The sequence below is a fragment of the Vespa mandarinia genome, chromosome 2 (assembly GCF_050613455.1).
Source record: "Vespa mandarinia isolate Hongniang chromosome 2, ASM5061345v1, whole genome shotgun sequence".
NCBI classification, from domain to species: domain Eukaryota; kingdom Metazoa; phylum Arthropoda; class Insecta; order Hymenoptera; family Vespidae; genus Vespa; species Vespa mandarinia.
The window spans coordinates 4,187,976-4,207,268 of record NC_140811.1 but is presented as its reverse complement, the minus strand read 5'-3'; the positions used below and the strand labels follow the sequence as shown (position 1 = coordinate 4,207,268).

General features: G+C 33.7%; 1 protein-coding gene across 3 annotated transcripts in view; it reads right to left on the bottom strand.

The window, feature by feature from the left end:
* Positions 1-17,803, bottom strand: part of timeout (circadian regulator timeout) — a 165,468-nt gene extending 147,665 nt beyond the window's left edge. For 2 of the 3 annotated variants that reach the window (XM_035888137.2, XM_035888140.2), the window contains exons 1-15: positions 17,573-17,803; positions 17,280-17,435; positions 17,060-17,213; positions 16,799-16,979; positions 16,588-16,719; positions 16,411-16,506; positions 16,171-16,334; positions 13,071-13,188; positions 11,794-12,056; positions 11,020-11,152; positions 10,800-10,954; positions 9,166-9,299; positions 8,919-9,072; positions 8,722-8,802; positions 1,389-1,486 (exon numbers count right to left, since the gene is read on the bottom strand). In XM_035888137.2, the coding sequence (XP_035744030.1) occupies positions 1,389-1,486; positions 8,722-8,802; positions 8,919-9,072; positions 9,166-9,299; positions 10,800-10,954; positions 11,020-11,152; positions 11,794-12,056; positions 13,071-13,188; positions 16,171-16,334; positions 16,411-16,506; positions 16,588-16,719; positions 16,799-16,979; positions 17,060-17,213; positions 17,280-17,373 (1,957 nt within the window). In that variant the 5' untranslated portion in view covers positions 17,374-17,435; positions 17,573-17,803. The remainder of the gene's footprint in view (positions 1-1,388; positions 1,487-8,721; positions 8,803-8,918; positions 9,073-9,165; positions 9,300-10,799; positions 10,955-11,019; positions 11,153-11,793; positions 12,057-13,070; positions 13,189-16,170; positions 16,335-16,410; positions 16,507-16,587; positions 16,720-16,798; positions 16,980-17,059; positions 17,214-17,279; positions 17,436-17,572) is intronic. The other variant, XM_035888132.2, reaches the window with a different exon arrangement.
* Between the last annotated feature and the right edge of the window lie 1,490 nt (positions 17,804-19,293).

The window sequence follows — 19,293 nt, the reverse complement described above, 5'->3', positions numbered from 1 at the left end:
GTTGTTCGAGGATGTACCTACTAGAAGAAGAATCGGATCATTTTACGAGCCGCTCTATCGTTAAAAGCAAACAAGAGATAATAAATAATATAAAATATTCACGATAGGTAGAATATTTGTGAATAACATGAAAAATTATTGCGTATTGAGGATCAGAAATGTCCTCTGGTCATAATAAATCGGTATATGTGTATGCGTATACGTGTACCATATGACAAAGGCAATTTTAGAAAAGATGAAAATATTTAGAATGGGACCGGTCCATTGTACGACCGTATAGATATAATAAAACGGAGATAAATGCCGAACGAGAAAGGACGTAGTTATTCGTACATAAATTAGAAGTGTGAAATAAATACCAGCGGCCCGTTTAATTAAATTTTGTCTCATGATATATGTCCCGGTTATTACACACTGTTACTGCGAAAGCTCTCACGAATAAAATCATCTATTTATATATTTTGCAGAATTTAATGTCTTTGGGAAAAATAAAGTCTCGATTTTGACTTTAACTTCTAACAAACGAAATAGATCGTACTCTTTGATCGTACAATTCATTAAATAATAATTAAAATTAATTTATGTACCTTTTGTTCTGATCAAAGGGACGTCGAAACATCAACGAAAAAATGCGAGGGATAGAAAATTAGTTTAATACTTTTTCCTTGAAATCAGTTAAATTAGATCTAATTTATTAGTATTAATGTAAAAATTACTTCTATCTTTCAGATCCTCGTACGATTAACGATAACTGAAACACCGACAGTGCTTTTTTCTCAAGAGACTACTACGTGTGCGGAGCACATAATTTTCACTATAAACCCAAGTTATAGCGATAATACCCTTGGTACGGAAAAAAAGTATTAAATGAGGCGAAGGTAGACACTTTTGCTCTATCGTAAACGAAACGTCCAAAGAAATCGTCTTTACTCCACTGGTCTCATTTTCCTTTTTTCTCTTTCTCTTCTTCTTCTTTTTCTTTTAATTTAATCGCCATAAATGTTCCTTATTCTCATTCTAATTTTCTTCTGCCCTATATCTTTATTTCAATGTCAATTTGGCCAATCAGAATGTTAAAAATCAATGTATTTGTGAGGTATAGAACCAAATTTTCTTTATTTTCAATTTTTTTACTTAAGACATCGACACGGCCAAATGGAAACTACGAAGTAGTTAATTTTTTTTTTTTTTTTTTTTTTTTTTTTTTTTTTTAATAATAATCACTAGGAGATAGAAAAAATAGGGAAAGGGAGAAATAGAAGTTTCGTAGAACTCACAGTTTATGAGGTAGCCGAGAAATCAAGGAATTAAAATGCTAATGCAATATATGAAAGCAACTCGAAGCTTTCAACCAGCTCGAATATGTTAATTTTGTAAAAACTACTCACCACCGAGATCTGCAAAGAAGATTTCGCGGAGTGCTAGAAATTCTTCCTCCGGCGGTATATCAGCCCTTCCAAAGGAGTCGTTCTCCGGCCAGACTTCTCTGTAATATAATTTTGCTACATTTACTCGAGCATCTACTTTTATAAATAAGACGATAAGTGCATGACATTTCGTCTGATTTTATATTAATAAATCTTTATATACGTACTTTTTGATAACATTGAAAATTTCTGAAGATTATCAATAGAAGGAATAATATATTTATTGTAAAGCACGAAGAATATCGTACCCTTTAATTATCCTTCTAAATTATTCGATTTCATAGTCATATATTAATTTGTAACAAATGTCGCCATTTTCTAACCATCGATATTCGGAATGCACCGCGTAGTTAAAATCGTGGCATACCAAGCATATTACCATTCATCGTTATATGCATAAATGCCGTTAATAACAAGCGGTTACCAAATAATTGACTTACTATATGCTCATTCAACGTTCGATTACACTTCATCGCACCTTTTGGTTAAACGGATATGTATAATTGTTCGAATTAGTTTATGATAACTTGCAATCGGTCGTGTATACGTTTCACTCCGCGTAGAAGAATTTCAATATACGCGTTATGTATTAATAATTATAATATATATATATATATATATATATATATATATATATATAGAAAAAAAAAACTGTTTATATAGTATATTATTTAACGACGAAGTCGATGATAAATATATAGCTTACAAAGGTACATGTATGTACTTAGTTTAAACATCATACGTTATCGATAATACAATTATTTGTGTTAATTTGCTACGATCTAATTGCATCTCTAATACACGTCTGATACGTGATTGATAGGGCGTTACATACATTCATTTGAATAAATTACAATGCATTTGGGCGACACGTGCATCTATATACATATACTATATATAGATACAAATATATACATACAACATATACACATATATATATATATATGTGTAAACCTATACCTACATAATTTACGAATGTATCGACTCTGAATATACGTGTTAATACATTGTTATATATTATCAGCGAGGACCAAACTCTGCTATCTAGCGTAAGCATTATTTTTCTTTTCGTACTATAAAAAATATTTATAAAAGATCAATACTTTTTCTTAAGATCCTTCTCTATTTTTTTTTTTTATAATTATTGTTAAGCTTTTATTTTTTATTTTTTATTTTTCACAAAAAATTGATCGAACTTGTACGAGAATAAATTTTCAATTTCTTCTTTCTCTCTTATATTCTATGAATACTGAAACTAAATTCTTGATAGTATAATAGAGATCTCATACGTATACGTTATATGTATGTGTGTATATATATATATATATATATATATATATATATAATCTACGAATACGTGTTCGAAGCAAATACGGAAGAAGAAGATAATCAGGTGGCATGAGTTCTCGCTTAATACGAAGTAGTGGTTAGACGATCAAATAGAGCGTAAGCCATTTAACGCACACGACTTTCGTTATCTTCCGAGCAGAAATGTTTGCCACCCGAAAGTAGGAAATTCGAAGGTTAGAGAAGCCCAGAGCATACGTGAAAGGTCCCGTGAACATTGCCACGATCTACACCAAGGTCCAACTCCTTACGAGTCGAGTGGTTCGCACCCTCCGAGAATCGCACCCTCGGACATTCTCGCATTCCTGATGCTGCTTTAACCCCTCAACTTCTTTTCTTTTCTTTTTTCATCTTGACACTATTCCAGCTTTCATTGACTGTAGTGTTACCTTTCTTTTGATATATTATTTTCACTAAAGTGTCACTTGTTTTGATTAACACCAAAAATATTTGGATTACACGTATAAAAAAAGAAAACCGTTTTTATTTATTTATTTTTTTTTTTTTTTTCGAAAATAATTATCATAAAAAATCATTTTTCTTTTTTAATCGTCAATAATAATAAGATGTTTATTCGATGATTAGCAATATGATAAAATCTTACTCTGAAATATACAAATAATATTTAATCGCAATTTAAGTGTTAATATTTCAAAATGAGATAGTGAATTAATATCAAGCCTCCGAATGTTTTAAAATTGTAATCGTTAGATAAATAAATAGAGAGAGAAAATTTAACTAAATATTAAGATAGAGAAAACAAGGAGAATAAGAAAGGAGAATCTTTCCTCTTGAAAAAGGAATGCAGTTGCAATTCACCTTACGTGAGCATCTCCTCGAATTTATGGAGAAGCTTGTCGTTCGACACTAAGGCGATCGCTCACATCAAGATTTCATTCCATCTCCTATTCTCTTTTTCTCTCATTTTCTCTTTCTCTCTCTTTTTCTTTTTCTTTTCTATCTGTTTCTTTATTTTCGTATCGAGAAAGAATCGATATACAATAAATATTCAATTTCAAGAAAATCACAACGATTTCGTTAAAAATATTTCAAAGTTATTCGTGAAGGTTATCAAATACAACCTCACCCCAATTCTTTTCACCACAGATAAGAAGAAAGCAATCGATCATTTCTAATAAAAATCAGTAAACGAAAGAAGAGAGATAGAGAGATAGAGAAAGAGGAAAAGAAAGAGAGAGAGAGAGAGAGAGAGAGAATGAAGATTGAAAGAGAAAATGAAAAGAAAAGGAAGAGTGGGAGACATTGCAATTCCATAAAAGCTGAGAGAGATGTCGTACCGTTTTAGGAAGCTTCTATTCCTGTGAGAGCGAAGGAACATCGAGAGAAAGGTGAAAGTCTGCGTACGTGACTTGAGGACAAAGGTAAAATCACATCTTGGTAGAAGTCTCTGTAAAAGGGTATAGTTAATGGCGGAGCACTCTTAACCCTGACGCGCTCTCTGCTTGCTAGTGGAGATGGCTCTCCTAGAGAATTTCACTCGGCTTGAATTTTAATAAAAAAAAAAAAAAAAAAGGTGTAAAAGAAAGAGAAACTGAGAAAGAGAGATAGAGAAAGAAAGAATGAGAGAGAGAGAGAGAGAGAGAGAGAAACAGAGAAACTAGGGAAAAAAAATAGGAAAGAAAAAGGAAAAGGAAAATAATGAAAGATAAGAGACGAGACGAGACGTCTTATACCAAGAAATATACCGAAAGTCGAAATGAAAGCATCGTGGAAAAAGAAAAAAGTCAGAGAGACGTGAATCAAGGATAAAGACGCGACATCAGATTTGCCTCGAGGATACATCCATTTTGTACCAAGGAAAATTCTTACGCTACTGTTACTCTTTCCGCCACGATTTTCCGAGTCTTTATTTTCACAATGTACGAAGCAAGTGAAATAGAAACAAGCGATCTCATCTAATCTTTTACGTATGCACGATAAATATCGTTTGATATCGAATGCAGCGACATTATAATTGAGTCACTGACAATGTAAAAAGAAAAAAAAAAAAGAGAAAAAGTAAAAAATTATTAAAAAAAAAAATTTCATATAAAATGCACAAGTAAATATCTAATAAGCAATATATATATATATATATATATATATATATATATATATATATATAAGAGAAAAAAAAATTTAATTATCTCGCGAGAAGATACGATTACGATATGTATCAACGAGTTTCGAGCTATCGACTTTAAGGATTTAAGAGGATTGATTCTCGTACAAATTTTGTTCTGAAGAATAAAATCAGACGAACGATTCGTTTCGTTTACATGAGAGGAGACACGTAATCCGTTATATACTGAGCTGTCGCGTGGGTCAGAGAGCCCTACTAGGTACTTGGGGAAGCTTTTAGAAAGTGCGAAATCCCCAGGTCGAGGGTGAATCCAATAAGCGGACATTGCGAAGCTTCCGCAGGTGGCGAGTAGGAGAAGGTACCGGTAGAGGTGAAGATGGTACTAGTGATGGAAGTTATGGTGGTATAGGATGAAACGTAAGGGAGAAAAGAGGAACACAAGAGTGAGGACACATTCTCCGTGGTTGAAGAAGTGGCTCGTATAGCGAGCTTCTGCTGGTGGCTTTCTGAATAGAAATCCACCACCATACAATCCCCATTATCCTTCGATTTGAAGTTTCACGACAAAGGAATCTCTCTCTTTCTCTTTCTTTCTCTTTCTCTCTCTCAGTAAAGGCGCTATTCTAAAACGCCAACGCCACTGATTTTGCATGGAATCGAACGAATAATTTTGGTATTGCCCGTGGCTGACAGCACGTGAAAGTCCACTCCTCTATTATTATCTATTTTACGCATCAACGTAATCGATAGAACAGAGCGAACAAATCGAGAATAACGATTGATGATGAATAAACGATTAAAACATTTCAAGATAGGAATTAGTATGAAATTTGCATATTAAATTTACATATTCTTAAAGAATCAAATCTATTTTATTAACGAAGAATATCTTATATTTAAATCGTACTTCGTAATTTTTTATTAGCCGTAATATGAGTATGTAAATACGAGATAGGTAATATAAATATAGAAAATATTTCTATAATTGGAAATTCAAACGTTAGAGAAAAACGTGGATAGATATTAAACCTATGCGAAATATATTTGATATTCGTTTTTTCTCATTCGTTTCATCAGTTCATCGAACGAACAGGATATCCGAGGATTTGTATATTTGTTCTTGAATATCCTGTAGGGGAGAGAACGTCTGGAATGAATATATGTTATGTTGTATGTATATGTACAATTGTATGTGTATATCGATTGCCGTAATATTCATGTAACATTGTGAATGTGTTATTAATATTGCCCGCGCCTTACTCCGATTACAGAAGGGTCGGTCAACAGACTGTCATTTCCTTTTATCCTACTATGTGCACAAGGTCGCCATGGATCGTCTCTTTCCCATTATATACTAGCAGCGCTAAATCTTATCTCTCATAAACTGGACAAGAGAATATTGCAAAGGATCTCTTCGAGCGATATAGCAACGATCTTAGATGGAACAAATTGCATGGTGAAGTATAAAAGGATAGTACTTTCGAAACATGTTATGACATATAATGTCATCGAAAAAGAACATTCGTCGCATTATAAAAAAAAAAAAAAAAAAAAAAAAAAAAAGGAAGAAAAGAAAAAAAATCAAAAAAGAAAAAAAAAAGAAAAATTTATCATACGAGGTTAAAAACTAACAACTTCATGTCAAACTTTCGATACAACATAAGTACCTCCAACTTGACCTGTTCTTCCAAAACCATTTCGTTAGAAAATTATTATTCCATCAGAAATGGTTCTTCAGTATAAAACGAAACCATGAGATGAAGGTACCAAAAGGATAGTTCCGGGAAGTATAACCGTGCTTCAATTCAGGAGCTGTTTCGATAGTAGCTTCCCTATTCTACACTCGGTATCTACAAAGTAACTTAGTTGTTGTTCCATCAGACGAGTTACTTTTCTACAAAACGAAACCACGATGTTAGAATAGTTTCTCAAGTATGACGATGGGGTCATATTCGAGAGTCGATCCAATACAGACAGGCCTATTCCACGTAAGGGAATTTATTTTTCCGAAGATAGGAAAGAAATAAAAGTTATGATAAAATAAAATAAGTCTCTAAAGATAAAGAGAAATTAACATCGGTATAAATCAATAGTACGGAACAAAAGAAACTCTTTCTGTTCGTTGACGATTTCGTCCGCAAAGAATAGCTTTCACGAGACAGTCGGAACGACGATTAAGCTTTCGAGGTGGAAGGGTAACCGAGGTGGAAGATAGAAACAAGTTGGCGAAGGGACACACGGGCGCATTTGTAGACGGAGAACTTCAAAGACCTGGATGGGTACCACCAATTCACCTCGATGAACCGCCGTATACTCTCGCGTTACAAGAGCCGTGCATCCCTTTAAGATTTAATGTAATGTAAATATCTGTGGCAGTGTAAACGCTCGACTGTTCGTTGCTTAATTGCCCGGGTGATCGAAAAGAGCGAACGTTGAGAGAGTCTGAAGGGTTCGATAAAACAAGCGAAAGGATAGAGAAAGAAAAAAAGAGAGAGGGAGAGAGAGAGAGAGAGAGAGAGAGACAGAGAGAGAGAGAAAATAACAGAGAGGAAGAAAGAAAAAGATAAAGAGAGAAAATTGACGAATAATTCGGTCTAGATATTAGGATTAAATAATCATGATAGTTTGAACGTAAATTTATCTCTTTTGGACGTGAAACATTATGTTAACAAGGCGAAGATAATTTCACTTATTATATCGTTCGATGTAAGAATTATGATTTAACGAAAAAAAAATACGATTTTAGTGCACTGCCACATTCAAAAGGCTATGCAAATACTTCCGCTTATTTTATGCATTCGCCTAATGTACTTGAAAAAGGTGAGAGAAAGGTAGAGGGACAGCCTTGAAAAATAAGATTATGTTAGCTGAGGAGTCCATGTAAATTTTGCTACGAACTTCATGCAAATCAGGTGCCTAAACTTTGGAGGGGAGAAGAAAAAGGAAAAGAAAAGGAAGAAAAAAAAAAAAAAAAATGAAAAAGAAAAAAGATTCGAAGGGAGATTATATTCCGCGCGAGGCTTCGCACATAAATAACCCGATAAAGAGTTTCGCGTCTCTCGTTCGCTTTTGTTCTCTTCTTTCTCATTCTCTTTGTCCCCCCTAAACCTTCGATTCGCGAGAGATTTTTGAGGCTGCGTTTACGCCGGTATTAAAAACTATTCGGGAGTCCGGGCAAAGAAGAAAAGCTTAAATGGAGGAAGCACAAAAGGCTTTGGCGTGAATTTATTCGAGCACGGTCGTCGCCCTAGCTGCGTTTCAAACGGCGGTCAAAAATTCATCGGTTGTACAAGAATAAATCCCAACTTTTCGTTCACTTTCTAACCCCATTACACCGAAGTCCATTGTTTGTTAAAACAAAGCATCCACGAGGTCGGCTTCCCCGCAACATCGAGGTTACTCCGAGCCATCTACCGTCGCAGTATATTGTGCTTTGCTGAAAAAAGACGAGGGTTTCTAACAAAGAAAAAGGTAGTGGGCTTTTTCCTGAATACATTAGAAGACAAGTCGCGCCTCGCGTCACCACGTGAATTCACGATTATATGCTCTAATTGGTCTGACGTTACTCTCAGATGACGGAGAACCTCTTTTATCGTAAACCCCAGAAGGCAAGAATTCGTATGAAAAAAATTCCATAAAACGCGTGCGAAAAATTCCAATTGTCCACAGAAAACATTAAGTACGAAGATTTTATAATAAATGAATTTTTTTTTTTGTTTTTTTCTTTTGTTTTTTTTTTTTTTTTTTTTTTTTTTTTTTATATTAAAAGTAAACATTTTAACGGCATTGTTGTATTGTCATCATAGCTTATATAATTATAAGCATATAACATTTGAAAATATTAAAACAAAAAAAAATCCTTACCGGCAAGCTCGCAAAAGTCCAACAGCATTCTCAAAGTGCTTCAATCGTAATAGTTTTTGTATTTTCTTCATTGCATCACTCCTAGAAACAAGTTCGATAGTTTTCCCATAAAATTAAACGAAAAAGGATTTCTTTTACAGTCGTCGAATAAGAATTAAAATATCGTTGTAAGATAATTAAGAAAAAAGTGGATATACTTTTGATCGTCGACAGGTGTATCAAGTGTTGCATCAAATGGCATCATTTCCGGCATTGAGCCTCCATCTTGCATCACCACAGATAATTCCGGTGCCAGATCGTCCCAACGATCTTCTAAGCTCGGGTTAGGCGCTTCTTCTTTCCGCGATACAGCTAGAAAAGTTTGAAAGAAAATATTAAAGAGAAAAATAAACGAGAGAACGACTTTAACCGGCACAAACTCTGTACAAATTCTCTACATCTTACATTTCTGCTTTCTACTTTTGTGTCGCTTCTTCTTCAACTTCTGCACGATGAGACTTCGTTGTCCCTTGGCGCAAAACTGTTCCAACATCTTTAGAAAAATGTGGGTGGTCGTTACTAGGTCGATCAGGTATTTCCTGCAAACGCGAGATTAAACAACTTATTTCTTGAGATTCTCCTTGGGATTTTGCGTTACCGAGATAACGAGATCTTTTGCAAGCTGACACAATGCTAAATAAGATGTCTCGCAGGTAACCTAGTTCTTGCGATTCACATCCTTAAAACGGAATTCTCGTCTTACGTTTAAAGAAGTGGAAATGGTACTTGTACAATAATGATCGCACTGTATATGCGCTTGACTTAAAGAAATAAAATGACTAAAATAGATAATTGAACGAAGAAAAGACAAAGCTGATGATTCGATAAATTCTCGAAATCATTTCGATGTTCATTTTAAAGAAAACTTCTCGAATGGTATATACTGCGAGTAGTTTTATTAGATATAGAATATCGGTGAGTCTTTGAGACAATGAGCATAAACAACACGGGCAAACAATGCGACAACAATGTTAGCCGTCAAGAGTGGCAACAGTAACGGTTAATTTATCAATTTATACTCTAACGGGGTGCTGCCGGGAAAGTTTGACAGAGTCTTCGGAACTATGTTTTCCTCAGCATCGTCGAGACGTCAAAGCGACGAGACGATATCGCGGTGGTACACCGCGGCGCCCTTACATTTCCGTCGTGGAAATCCCAGGAAAAGCCGTCAAACTCATAGCAACTTGAACACCCACCGCCTTTCCCCATTTCGCTTGGCCGGAAGGTCGATAAAAGTTGTTTATTCCGGCAAGAAACGAAGAAAAAGTGGGAAGAGAAGAGCTATTCGGTAGAGAAGAGAAAGGATAGGGGATGAGAATCGGTGAAAAGGAGAAAAGAAATAGCCAAAAAAGGATAGAGTTGCGTTAGTAGAAGTGGATGGAAAAAAAAAAGAAAAAAGAAAAAAAGAAAAGAGGATGAAGAGGCAGGCATGGCAAAGAAGTCGATCGATTGATCTGAAAGTGAATCAATCTGTCTGCGATAGATAAAACTTTCGGTAAACAGTTCTTCTTTTTTTCTTTTTCTTTTTTCTTTTTTTTTTTCGTTCGACAATACCAGGCAACCAGGCAAATCGATAAGAGTCGGCTCGATGTCGAGAGACACGAACAAGATAAGTATGCCGACGGACGTAACGCCTTTCGCGTAAAATCGAGAACAGGCAAGAAGCGAGAGATTCGTTGAAAATCAAAGAGAAAATATATTTAAGTTTGGAGAACTCGACGGGCCAAGTACTCGTCGTTCGCTCCCCCGCGTTTCTCAAACTTTTCAATCTCGTTACTGTCTCAGAACTTGGCAGACCATTTGAAACTTATTAATTACTTCTGCCAAGTTTTTACTGTCGCGTAATTTTAATTACGGAACGTAAGCTCTAAGACCGACTAATGACGCTGAGTCGTTTGGTTACCAGCGCTTCGTTTTTACTCCTCCCTGATCGATCAAACGTTATAATACGACTGCGTATATTATTTTAACGATGTAAATGTTATTCAAATTATCGCACTGACGTTGTAAACACGATACAAGAATAATTCTTTACTAACCGTGACATTTTACGTTCATCGAAGTTGAGAAGCTGAGAGAGTATCGTTTCCCGATATTCCGGGACATAAAACACGTTGCTTTTAATGACCTTACTAGATTCTCTTATATCTTGATCCGGACTTTTATCCATCGCCATTAAGGTATGAAGGAGTTCCTAAAATATTATACGTCATTTCAACAATTCCATCGATCATTCCTTCCCTCATATACTTTCCTCACCTTATATGCTTTCAAAGCCAAATGCAATCTGTGAGACCATATCGGTATCCTCACCTTATCGGTAACGATCATCTCATAATACTGATTCATTTGTCTTTGTATTATATAAAATATTTCCGTGGATATCGTTTCGCTATGAAAAAAAAAAAAAGAAAAAGTCAAATAAAATCATATTCTATCCGTCATAGATTTATTCATAAAAAAAAAAAAGATAAAATAAGAAAAAAAAAAATAACATATTTTCGAGTCACGAAAAGTCTTTTTTTTTTTTCGAAAAAAAAAAAAAAAGAAAAAACAAACGAAAGTGAATTTGCACGTACACACAAATTGATCGCATATGAAACCTCTGACAAACTTTAAGCTTCAAAGCGCACACTGCTTAAATCGAAAATAAGATGAGTTAAAGAGAATGATAGATAGATAGATAAAAAGAACGAGAGAGACAGAGAGAGAGAGTGTATGTGTGTGTATGTGTAAATACATATGGGTACGTATATACAGTCACGAGAACTGAGAACTAGAAAGTGCACTTCGTACAGACGCATCCAAAAAAGCGACGATGCGTAAAACGAGTTCGGAAACTCGTTCTCCCACCGTTTATATCGAACAGCAGCTACTCCGCAACGAACGAGAGGGATATCCGTGACCTTCGGTTTACCGAAAATAAAGTCATCTACTTCCTCTCTCTTTCTCTCTTTCTCTCTCTCTCTCTCTCTCTCTCTCTCTCTCTCTCTCTCTCTCTCTTATTTACTCGTTAATGCACCTTCAACTTACCTCACATATTTTACTTGAAACTTGTAACATCGATTAAATTCCATAAAAAAACGTAATGCCCAGAGATAACAACTGCTCTCCGGTGAATCACATTGAACGTCACTGATAACGCAGGACTTCGTGTGTTTCATTACTGGATTGTATACACCATTAAGAAATTCCACGCAAAATTCTTTCAAAAAAAGTCTTACGCTTAATGCTGATCTTCGTTCGTTCATTGAATCCCGCATCGCCAATTTGTTCTTCGGTTTCTTTACTTTCGTCTGTTGAAAATAAAAAATTCGTAAGTTCATTTCGAAATTCCAACGTTTCGAAGAAGGATCGTAAAGAAAATTTGCGAAGCACGTAGAAATGTGATGTAATGTATATAAAAAGAAGTAAATGGCATCGTTCTGTCGTAATGGCATGATCTAAGCACGTTAAAAAGAGGAGAAAAAGACCGAGCGAAGTGGATGTAAGAAGAGTGTAAAAGTCCTGCATAATAGGTCTTACCGGCACCTAGCTAGAATGATGCTTTCAAACACCCATGAACTAACCCATGGACGTGAGCTACGAGCAAATTTATGACGGTACATAATGAAAACGTGGCACGTGGATACCAGGAAAAGTTTTGCTGTTCTCGAAGACTCGGAGATAGGATAGAAGAGGGGTAATAGTAACGTGAGAGAAAGTGAGAAAGAGAGAGAGAGAAAGAGAGAGAGAGAGAGAGAGAGAGAGAGAGAGAGAGAGAAAGAAAAGGATAGCACTTCGCGCAGTAAAAGAGGGTAGAGACGCAATCTAAACGCAAGAGGATGGAGACAGAAGAAGCCGAGTTTTAAGGAGGGTAAGAGAGAAGAACAGCTGACCCACTTTTAAATGCTTCAAAGTGCCATTAAGAATAGGCCGAACTCTAATTACGCAAGGATAACTCTAATTAACAAGCGTATTTTCATTCGAATCCGAACGAGCTCTTCTCACTTACTCCGTTAATGAAAACTAACGCGAAAAGCCACCTGCCTAATTGAATAAGCCATTTTCTTTACGCGATTTCATTACCTCTGACTTTTTCTATCCCTTTATTATATTTTCTTTTCTTTTTTCCTTTTATACGAGATAAGTTTTATAGTCGAACAAAAGGAAGAACAAAAAAAAAAAAAAAAAAGAAAGAAAGAAAAACAAAAAAAAGAAAAACAAAAAAAAGAAAAAAAAAAAAGAAAAAAAGCACAAACACACACATAGAAAAAGCATCGATCTGTAACATTTCTAAAACACGTATAATGGCTTGCATTTCTTCTTACCTTTTGGGAATTGAACTCGAGTGCCTCGACTTTTTCATAAGGTTTGTGACATAACATTTGATTATCTCCGATTGCCTTCATATTTTGTACCACGTAAGTACCGCCAAAACGTGAATGCCTGGGAAAAATGTTCAAATAACATAAATATTCTAAATTTTAAATGTGTGTGTGTGTGTGTGTGTGTGTGTATGTATTTACGTTATTTCATGAAAATTTACGAGCACGATATGAAACGATAAAAGTATCAAAACGTATTGTTACTTTTTATCGATGTGAAAAGTATATATTATTTATGCTTGTACAAAATGTCATTCCATAGAAAAGGCTCATATAGAAAAGGCAGGAATAAATGGATACATTTGAGGTAAGAACTTCTCCGAGAAGAGACAGAGTGGATACGGCAACTTTCAATCTCTGATTGAAGATAGAACCCAGTACTCGATTCCAAGTTCCTAAGTAAAAGAGAGCTTATCATTCAAATCCAATTTTATCCATAACTCCTGAAAATCCAATCAATGGAATAGAAGACGGCTGTCATCGGCAGATAGTTTCTTAAATGACGAAGGCAGCCTCCTTCACTTTCTCCTATTTCGCGGCTCTCTTTCTTTCTCTCATTCCCTCCCTGTTAACTTCTCGCACTCAATTCCTCTTTCCTTTTTCCTTTACAACTACCCCCCTTTCCCCCTTCCCATACTCTATCTACGAATTCATTTACACGGTATTTCTACCCGTACCATTTTCCAATCGTCGATTAAATTTTTCAAACTACAATATGCGGAAAGATTGATGCTGAATTTGGACCATTCGTGATATTAAACCAGGCCATTCGAGAAATTCATTGTTCGAAAGTAAATAATTGAGAAAACAAAATGAAAATTTTTTTTCGTCAAAAAATATATGTGAATAATAATTTACAAGTAATATTAATTTACAAGTACTTTTAGTGAACGAGTATGTACTGTGTTAACATTAAAATATATTTAACAAATAAATAGAAAATAATATTGAAAAAAAGAAAAAAAAAGAAAAAGAAAAAGAAGATATAGAATCACCATATATCTTAGAATTCGACTTATCCATACATCGATCCCATTTGCGCGTCGTACAGTCGACTTTTACCCCCTTAACCCCGAAGACTCACGAAACAAGAGTAAAAAAAAAAAGAAGGAACTCCAGGATGGGCTTGCGTCTCGATTCTGCTGCTCCTGACTCGTAGCTCGGTCGCTTTATCGTTTTCCGATCGACTTATCCCAACCTTCGACCATGGGAAAGGGGAGAAAGATAAAATAAAAAGAAAAGAAGAAGCGAATTTTTTTCACCCAACCCCCATTTCCTTTCAAGTCGCAAAAAGCATTTCGCGTTGAGCACACGGCCTTGCGAGAATGGAAGAAAGCAAGAGAGTGAGAAATGTATATATGTGTATGTGTATGTAGCTGTGTGTGTGTATGAGAGGGTGGCCTGAACGAAGAAGGAGCTCGTTACTAGAATACAGCTCGCTTCTTCCCAACAAGTGGATAAAAGCCTTCTATTCGCGCGCGTTCAAACCCGGCAGTCCTATCTTAAAAACTAGGTCATATTCATTACAACATATGCGTCGTCATCGTCGTCGTCGCCATAGTGTGAGAGAAGCAACACTAGCCGGAGCAACATGAGTAAGAGAACGATCGCGATTCAACCTAAAAGATATCCGGTGTTGAGTAGCGTAGTCATCAGAAAGTCAGCCTCTACATGCTTTTCTCACATAGCATTTATACCTTCTCGGCACTTATACTCGTTGGAACTCGACCGTTAAAATGAAAACAACTTATGAGAGAACATTCAAACTTCTGAATCGGGATTTTTACAAAATCGTGTTTTAAATGAAATCAACAGTCGAATAATATGATACATATGAAATAATTTAATATAGTCTATAATATTAGATGTTTTCTAAACAAATTCCTTTTTTTTTCTTTTAATTCGATTTGAAAAGTTAATTATCATTTTACTTTCATATTAATGGTTTTAAATCGAAAAAAAAGAACTTCTTTCTTTTATTTCATTGAGTTCCAGCAGAAATTAAAACTAAACTCGATTAGACATCACAATTCCAATTTCAAGGCAATTTACTGAAAAAAAATAAAAAAAAAAAAAAAAGAAAGGACTACAACAGTGCTGGCTAGAAACGCTTAATATTTTATAGTCTTTGTATATTCAATTCCTTATTTCATTTGAAAATGTTTTCAAATGTAAAAATCTCAGATTCATAAGTCTGAATGTCCCCTTGTCAGAGCCAGAAGCGGTAGAATGCGCATAGTGCAGTTCAACATGTCGAGTCTGGAATCTTCTCGGTTTAATACATCACCGTTTCGTGCTCGCACACACGATGGAATGAATGAAATGAATTGACGAAAAAAACGTGACACCCTATATCGGTATCTATAAAAAATGAATCGCCATGAAAGAAAATACATCGTGTAAAGATTTTTAAGAAACGCGACGTTAAATGTATTGAAAGTACAGAATGATTTAATAATCTCGACTTGATATTTTAATATAACGTGTTGATAAAAAAAAAAAAAGAAAAGAAAAAAAAAATAACAACAAGAATAAGAATTTCAGAATTATGAATAGGAACGAGAAATCGGATTACGTACAATTTAGAGCATAAAATTAGAGAATCGCCGCGAGATTTGTAAAAAAGATATTCCTTGACGATTTCGAGTGTCATTCAAGGAAAAATTAAGGAATCATAAGAAAACGAGAGGATTTTGTTTAAATTAATATGACATGAATTTAATAGCGAGCTTGGAGCTTTTTATTGCATGCAGAATTCTGAAAGGTTCGCTTGAAAAGCTTTAAGAAGATGGGAGATATGAAAGCGATAAAAATCTGACCCAAATAAGAAGATAAGATCTACGAAGGTGTGATCTTAAAATTTTATTCATACGGTTATATGTTTTTCCATGTTATGTTGTTAATTATAAGTTTATAAATAAATGGGTCACGAGTGAACTAAGAACTCCACTCAAAGTCGAATTCTCACATTTCTAAGCAGTCTAAGACACTATCTTATTTTTTTTGTAACATTTTATAATGTTTATATAATAATTAACCTTACCTAGCACCAGCGTACTTCTTTAATTTTTCAAATTTTTCCAATCTTTCTTTCTGTCGTATAGATAGTAATTGTGCTTCATCCTTTTCCTTTTCTATTGTACTACGCTGCAAACCTGCTGATGCCAATTGACTTGCACTTTGATCACGTAACATTAATGATATGATCTATAAAAGTATATATTAAATATCAGAATACAATTTTATAATTTTAATATTTTGGTCTGAAGTTTATAATGTATACCTCTAAAATTTGCATATGATATTGTTGTTCTTTAGCACTACTTGCAATAAAGAGTAATATGTCTACAATACCAGATGCATGAAGTGCGAATAATACCTGTAAATAACAAATATCTTGTAAAATAACTCCTTCAATTATAATAAAAAAAAAAAAAAACAATATAATCAAATAAGTTACCTGATCATGAACCGTAGCATCATTATCAGGACGCTTTTCATTTTCATCAGGAGGAATTTGAAGTATATTTCTGATTAATGCTAAAATTCTTTCAACAATCATTTCATTCTCTTCCCCTCTTTCCATATTATCCTATCATAATAATTAAATTTTTAAAAGAACTTATTCTAAATGAATATTTTCTAGTGATAGCTTCAAAATTAAAACTTACAATACTAAAGATTGAGGTCAAGCGATTATTAACTATTGTCCATACTTGATCATCTGCTAAAGCCACTTTATAACTTTGCAGATGTGATATTATTTGTAAATAGAAACTACGCATAGTCTTCTCCATAGGTATTTGTTCATTATAAATTAATAAAGCAGGACTTGTTAAATTAATAATTAACCTAATAAATATGAAGTTTACATACAAATATTATATACATATAATTATGCTTGTTATTTAAACCTATATATCAAAACTTGCCTTAATAACACATCCCATAATTCAAGTTTATCAAAGTGTTGTATAAAAATTCTTATGAGATCAGATTGAAGTAATTTTGCCTGGCCAAGATAACGACGTATGGTATGAACATCGTCATCCCTTTTTAAGTATTTTATCAAATCCTTTATAACATCTATAACATATTAAAAATAAGATCTCCATCATGTCATCATTATTAACTTATATCTAACCAGCTCACCTAGACAATGTTTATCCAAATAATACTTTTTTCCATCGTAATAGCCCAATGCAGCACAAGTGGCTGCTAATTCAGCAGATATATAATCTGCCATTATTGCATTAGAATGTTTTTAAACCAACTGCAGCAAGTAATATTAATAGAATGATCATCCAGCTAAATATATTTTAAAAAATGGTTATTACAATCAAATCTAAATAAATTAGATTCAAGAAGAATATGTATAATGTTTATGAGGATAAAAGTTTACTTTATCAGATCTTTTTTTTATTTACTATATATTTTTTACATACTTGCTATACCTTGAAATATGAATATTCCGGTTTTAGAGGTTAGAAACTCCAAAATAGTGCACGTTGTAGGAAAAAATTCTAACAATGAACTATTTTTATTAAACGAAAACACTGCTGTATATCAATAAACAACAAAATAACTATTTAATCATTAAAATAACACTTAAATAACTTTGTTACAATATTATACTTATGCGATACATATATTCAAAGCAACAGGTGAAAAAGCGCGCGAAAATTTACTGCAGCGCGCGATCGAGTAACAAAGAGTAGCCAATCAGAAAGCGAATAACAAATGAATCTTTGAAAACAAAATATGAACACTGCATAATAAATGTTCTTTCTTTTTTTTTTTTTAATTTTTAATTGGTAAACGCCATTGTCTGCTAATTATTAAATTTCTTATTCGCATTAAATGATGAATTAAAAAATTCAAGGAATATTTTCAAAATTAACTTTTAACCTGATTCAATCAATTGAAAATATAACAGTTATATAAGCTCTCTCTCTCTCTCTCTCTCTCTCTCTCTCTCTCTCTCTCTCTCTCTTTCTCTTTCTCTCTCAGTTATTTAGAATTTAGATATGTCTTTTTCGTTGAATTTAGATATTCCTATTCGTTTCTGTTAAATCTCGTTCAGAAAAGAGAAGTAGGTTAAACAAGGAAGGTAATGAAAATCGATATTTCAATCGATAGGAAAGTTCTTCGAAGCGAATACAAACGTGAATGCAATCATGGCATTACTTTTTGATCGATCGATCCGTGAGATTTCGTATTCCGAACTAATGCAGGAAGCAAAAGTTTCAAAACGATAAAAATAAGTTCTCTATCATTCCAATAATGGTTTCATTAAACCTTCCCTTTTTTTTGTAAATTTATTAAGTAAATGTCTTAATGAATTAATAAACGTTTCTCTCGCGAATCAACAAGGCTAAGTTCAAAATAATTAAACATGAACGGATCTAATCCTTTCAATGAAATTCATTTATCAATGTCGACGAAAAGTATACTACGTTAAATGTAATAATATACGCAAATAAAAATAACAAATAACTTTACATTCGTTTTGTAATAATATATACACACGTATATATATATATATATATATATATATATATATATATATATATATATGATAAATCGCGAGTTTGATAATCTTACAAAGAATAATAGTCATACGAAACTACGTACATCGGCTTTTGGTTTGGAGAGAGTTATCGAAAGACTTTTAGCGTATAATTTATAGCAGTTTTAAAACACCTTAGTTTATACGCCATGTGTCAGAGAAAAAAGTGAACTTTATATACGAGCAAGCTAGGGAAAAAAAAAGTCAATTTTTATGATATAAAACTCAAGTTTTTCACTATGACCGTTTGATTTCTTTTTATATAAACTTTTTAAATGCAACATTTCAGTGATACATATCATGGAAAGAATAAGGATATATAAATGATTTGAGAAGGATTAATATCTTTCTTTAAGTTTTACGTGTATTATAGTGATTTGATATCGTTCGTCCACCATCCAATAAATCTCTAGAGAAATAGACAGGAAAAGCATGACTCTCTTGTGGATACAAGACTAAAAGTTATTGTCGCATTGTAACTTTGAATTCGTGCAAAGCTTGCACTAGTAGAATTACCAGTGAATCGATTTGCACGAATGCATCGACCATTCATCCATAAAAATTTATTCTTCCAATTACGGAATATAAATGGGATTT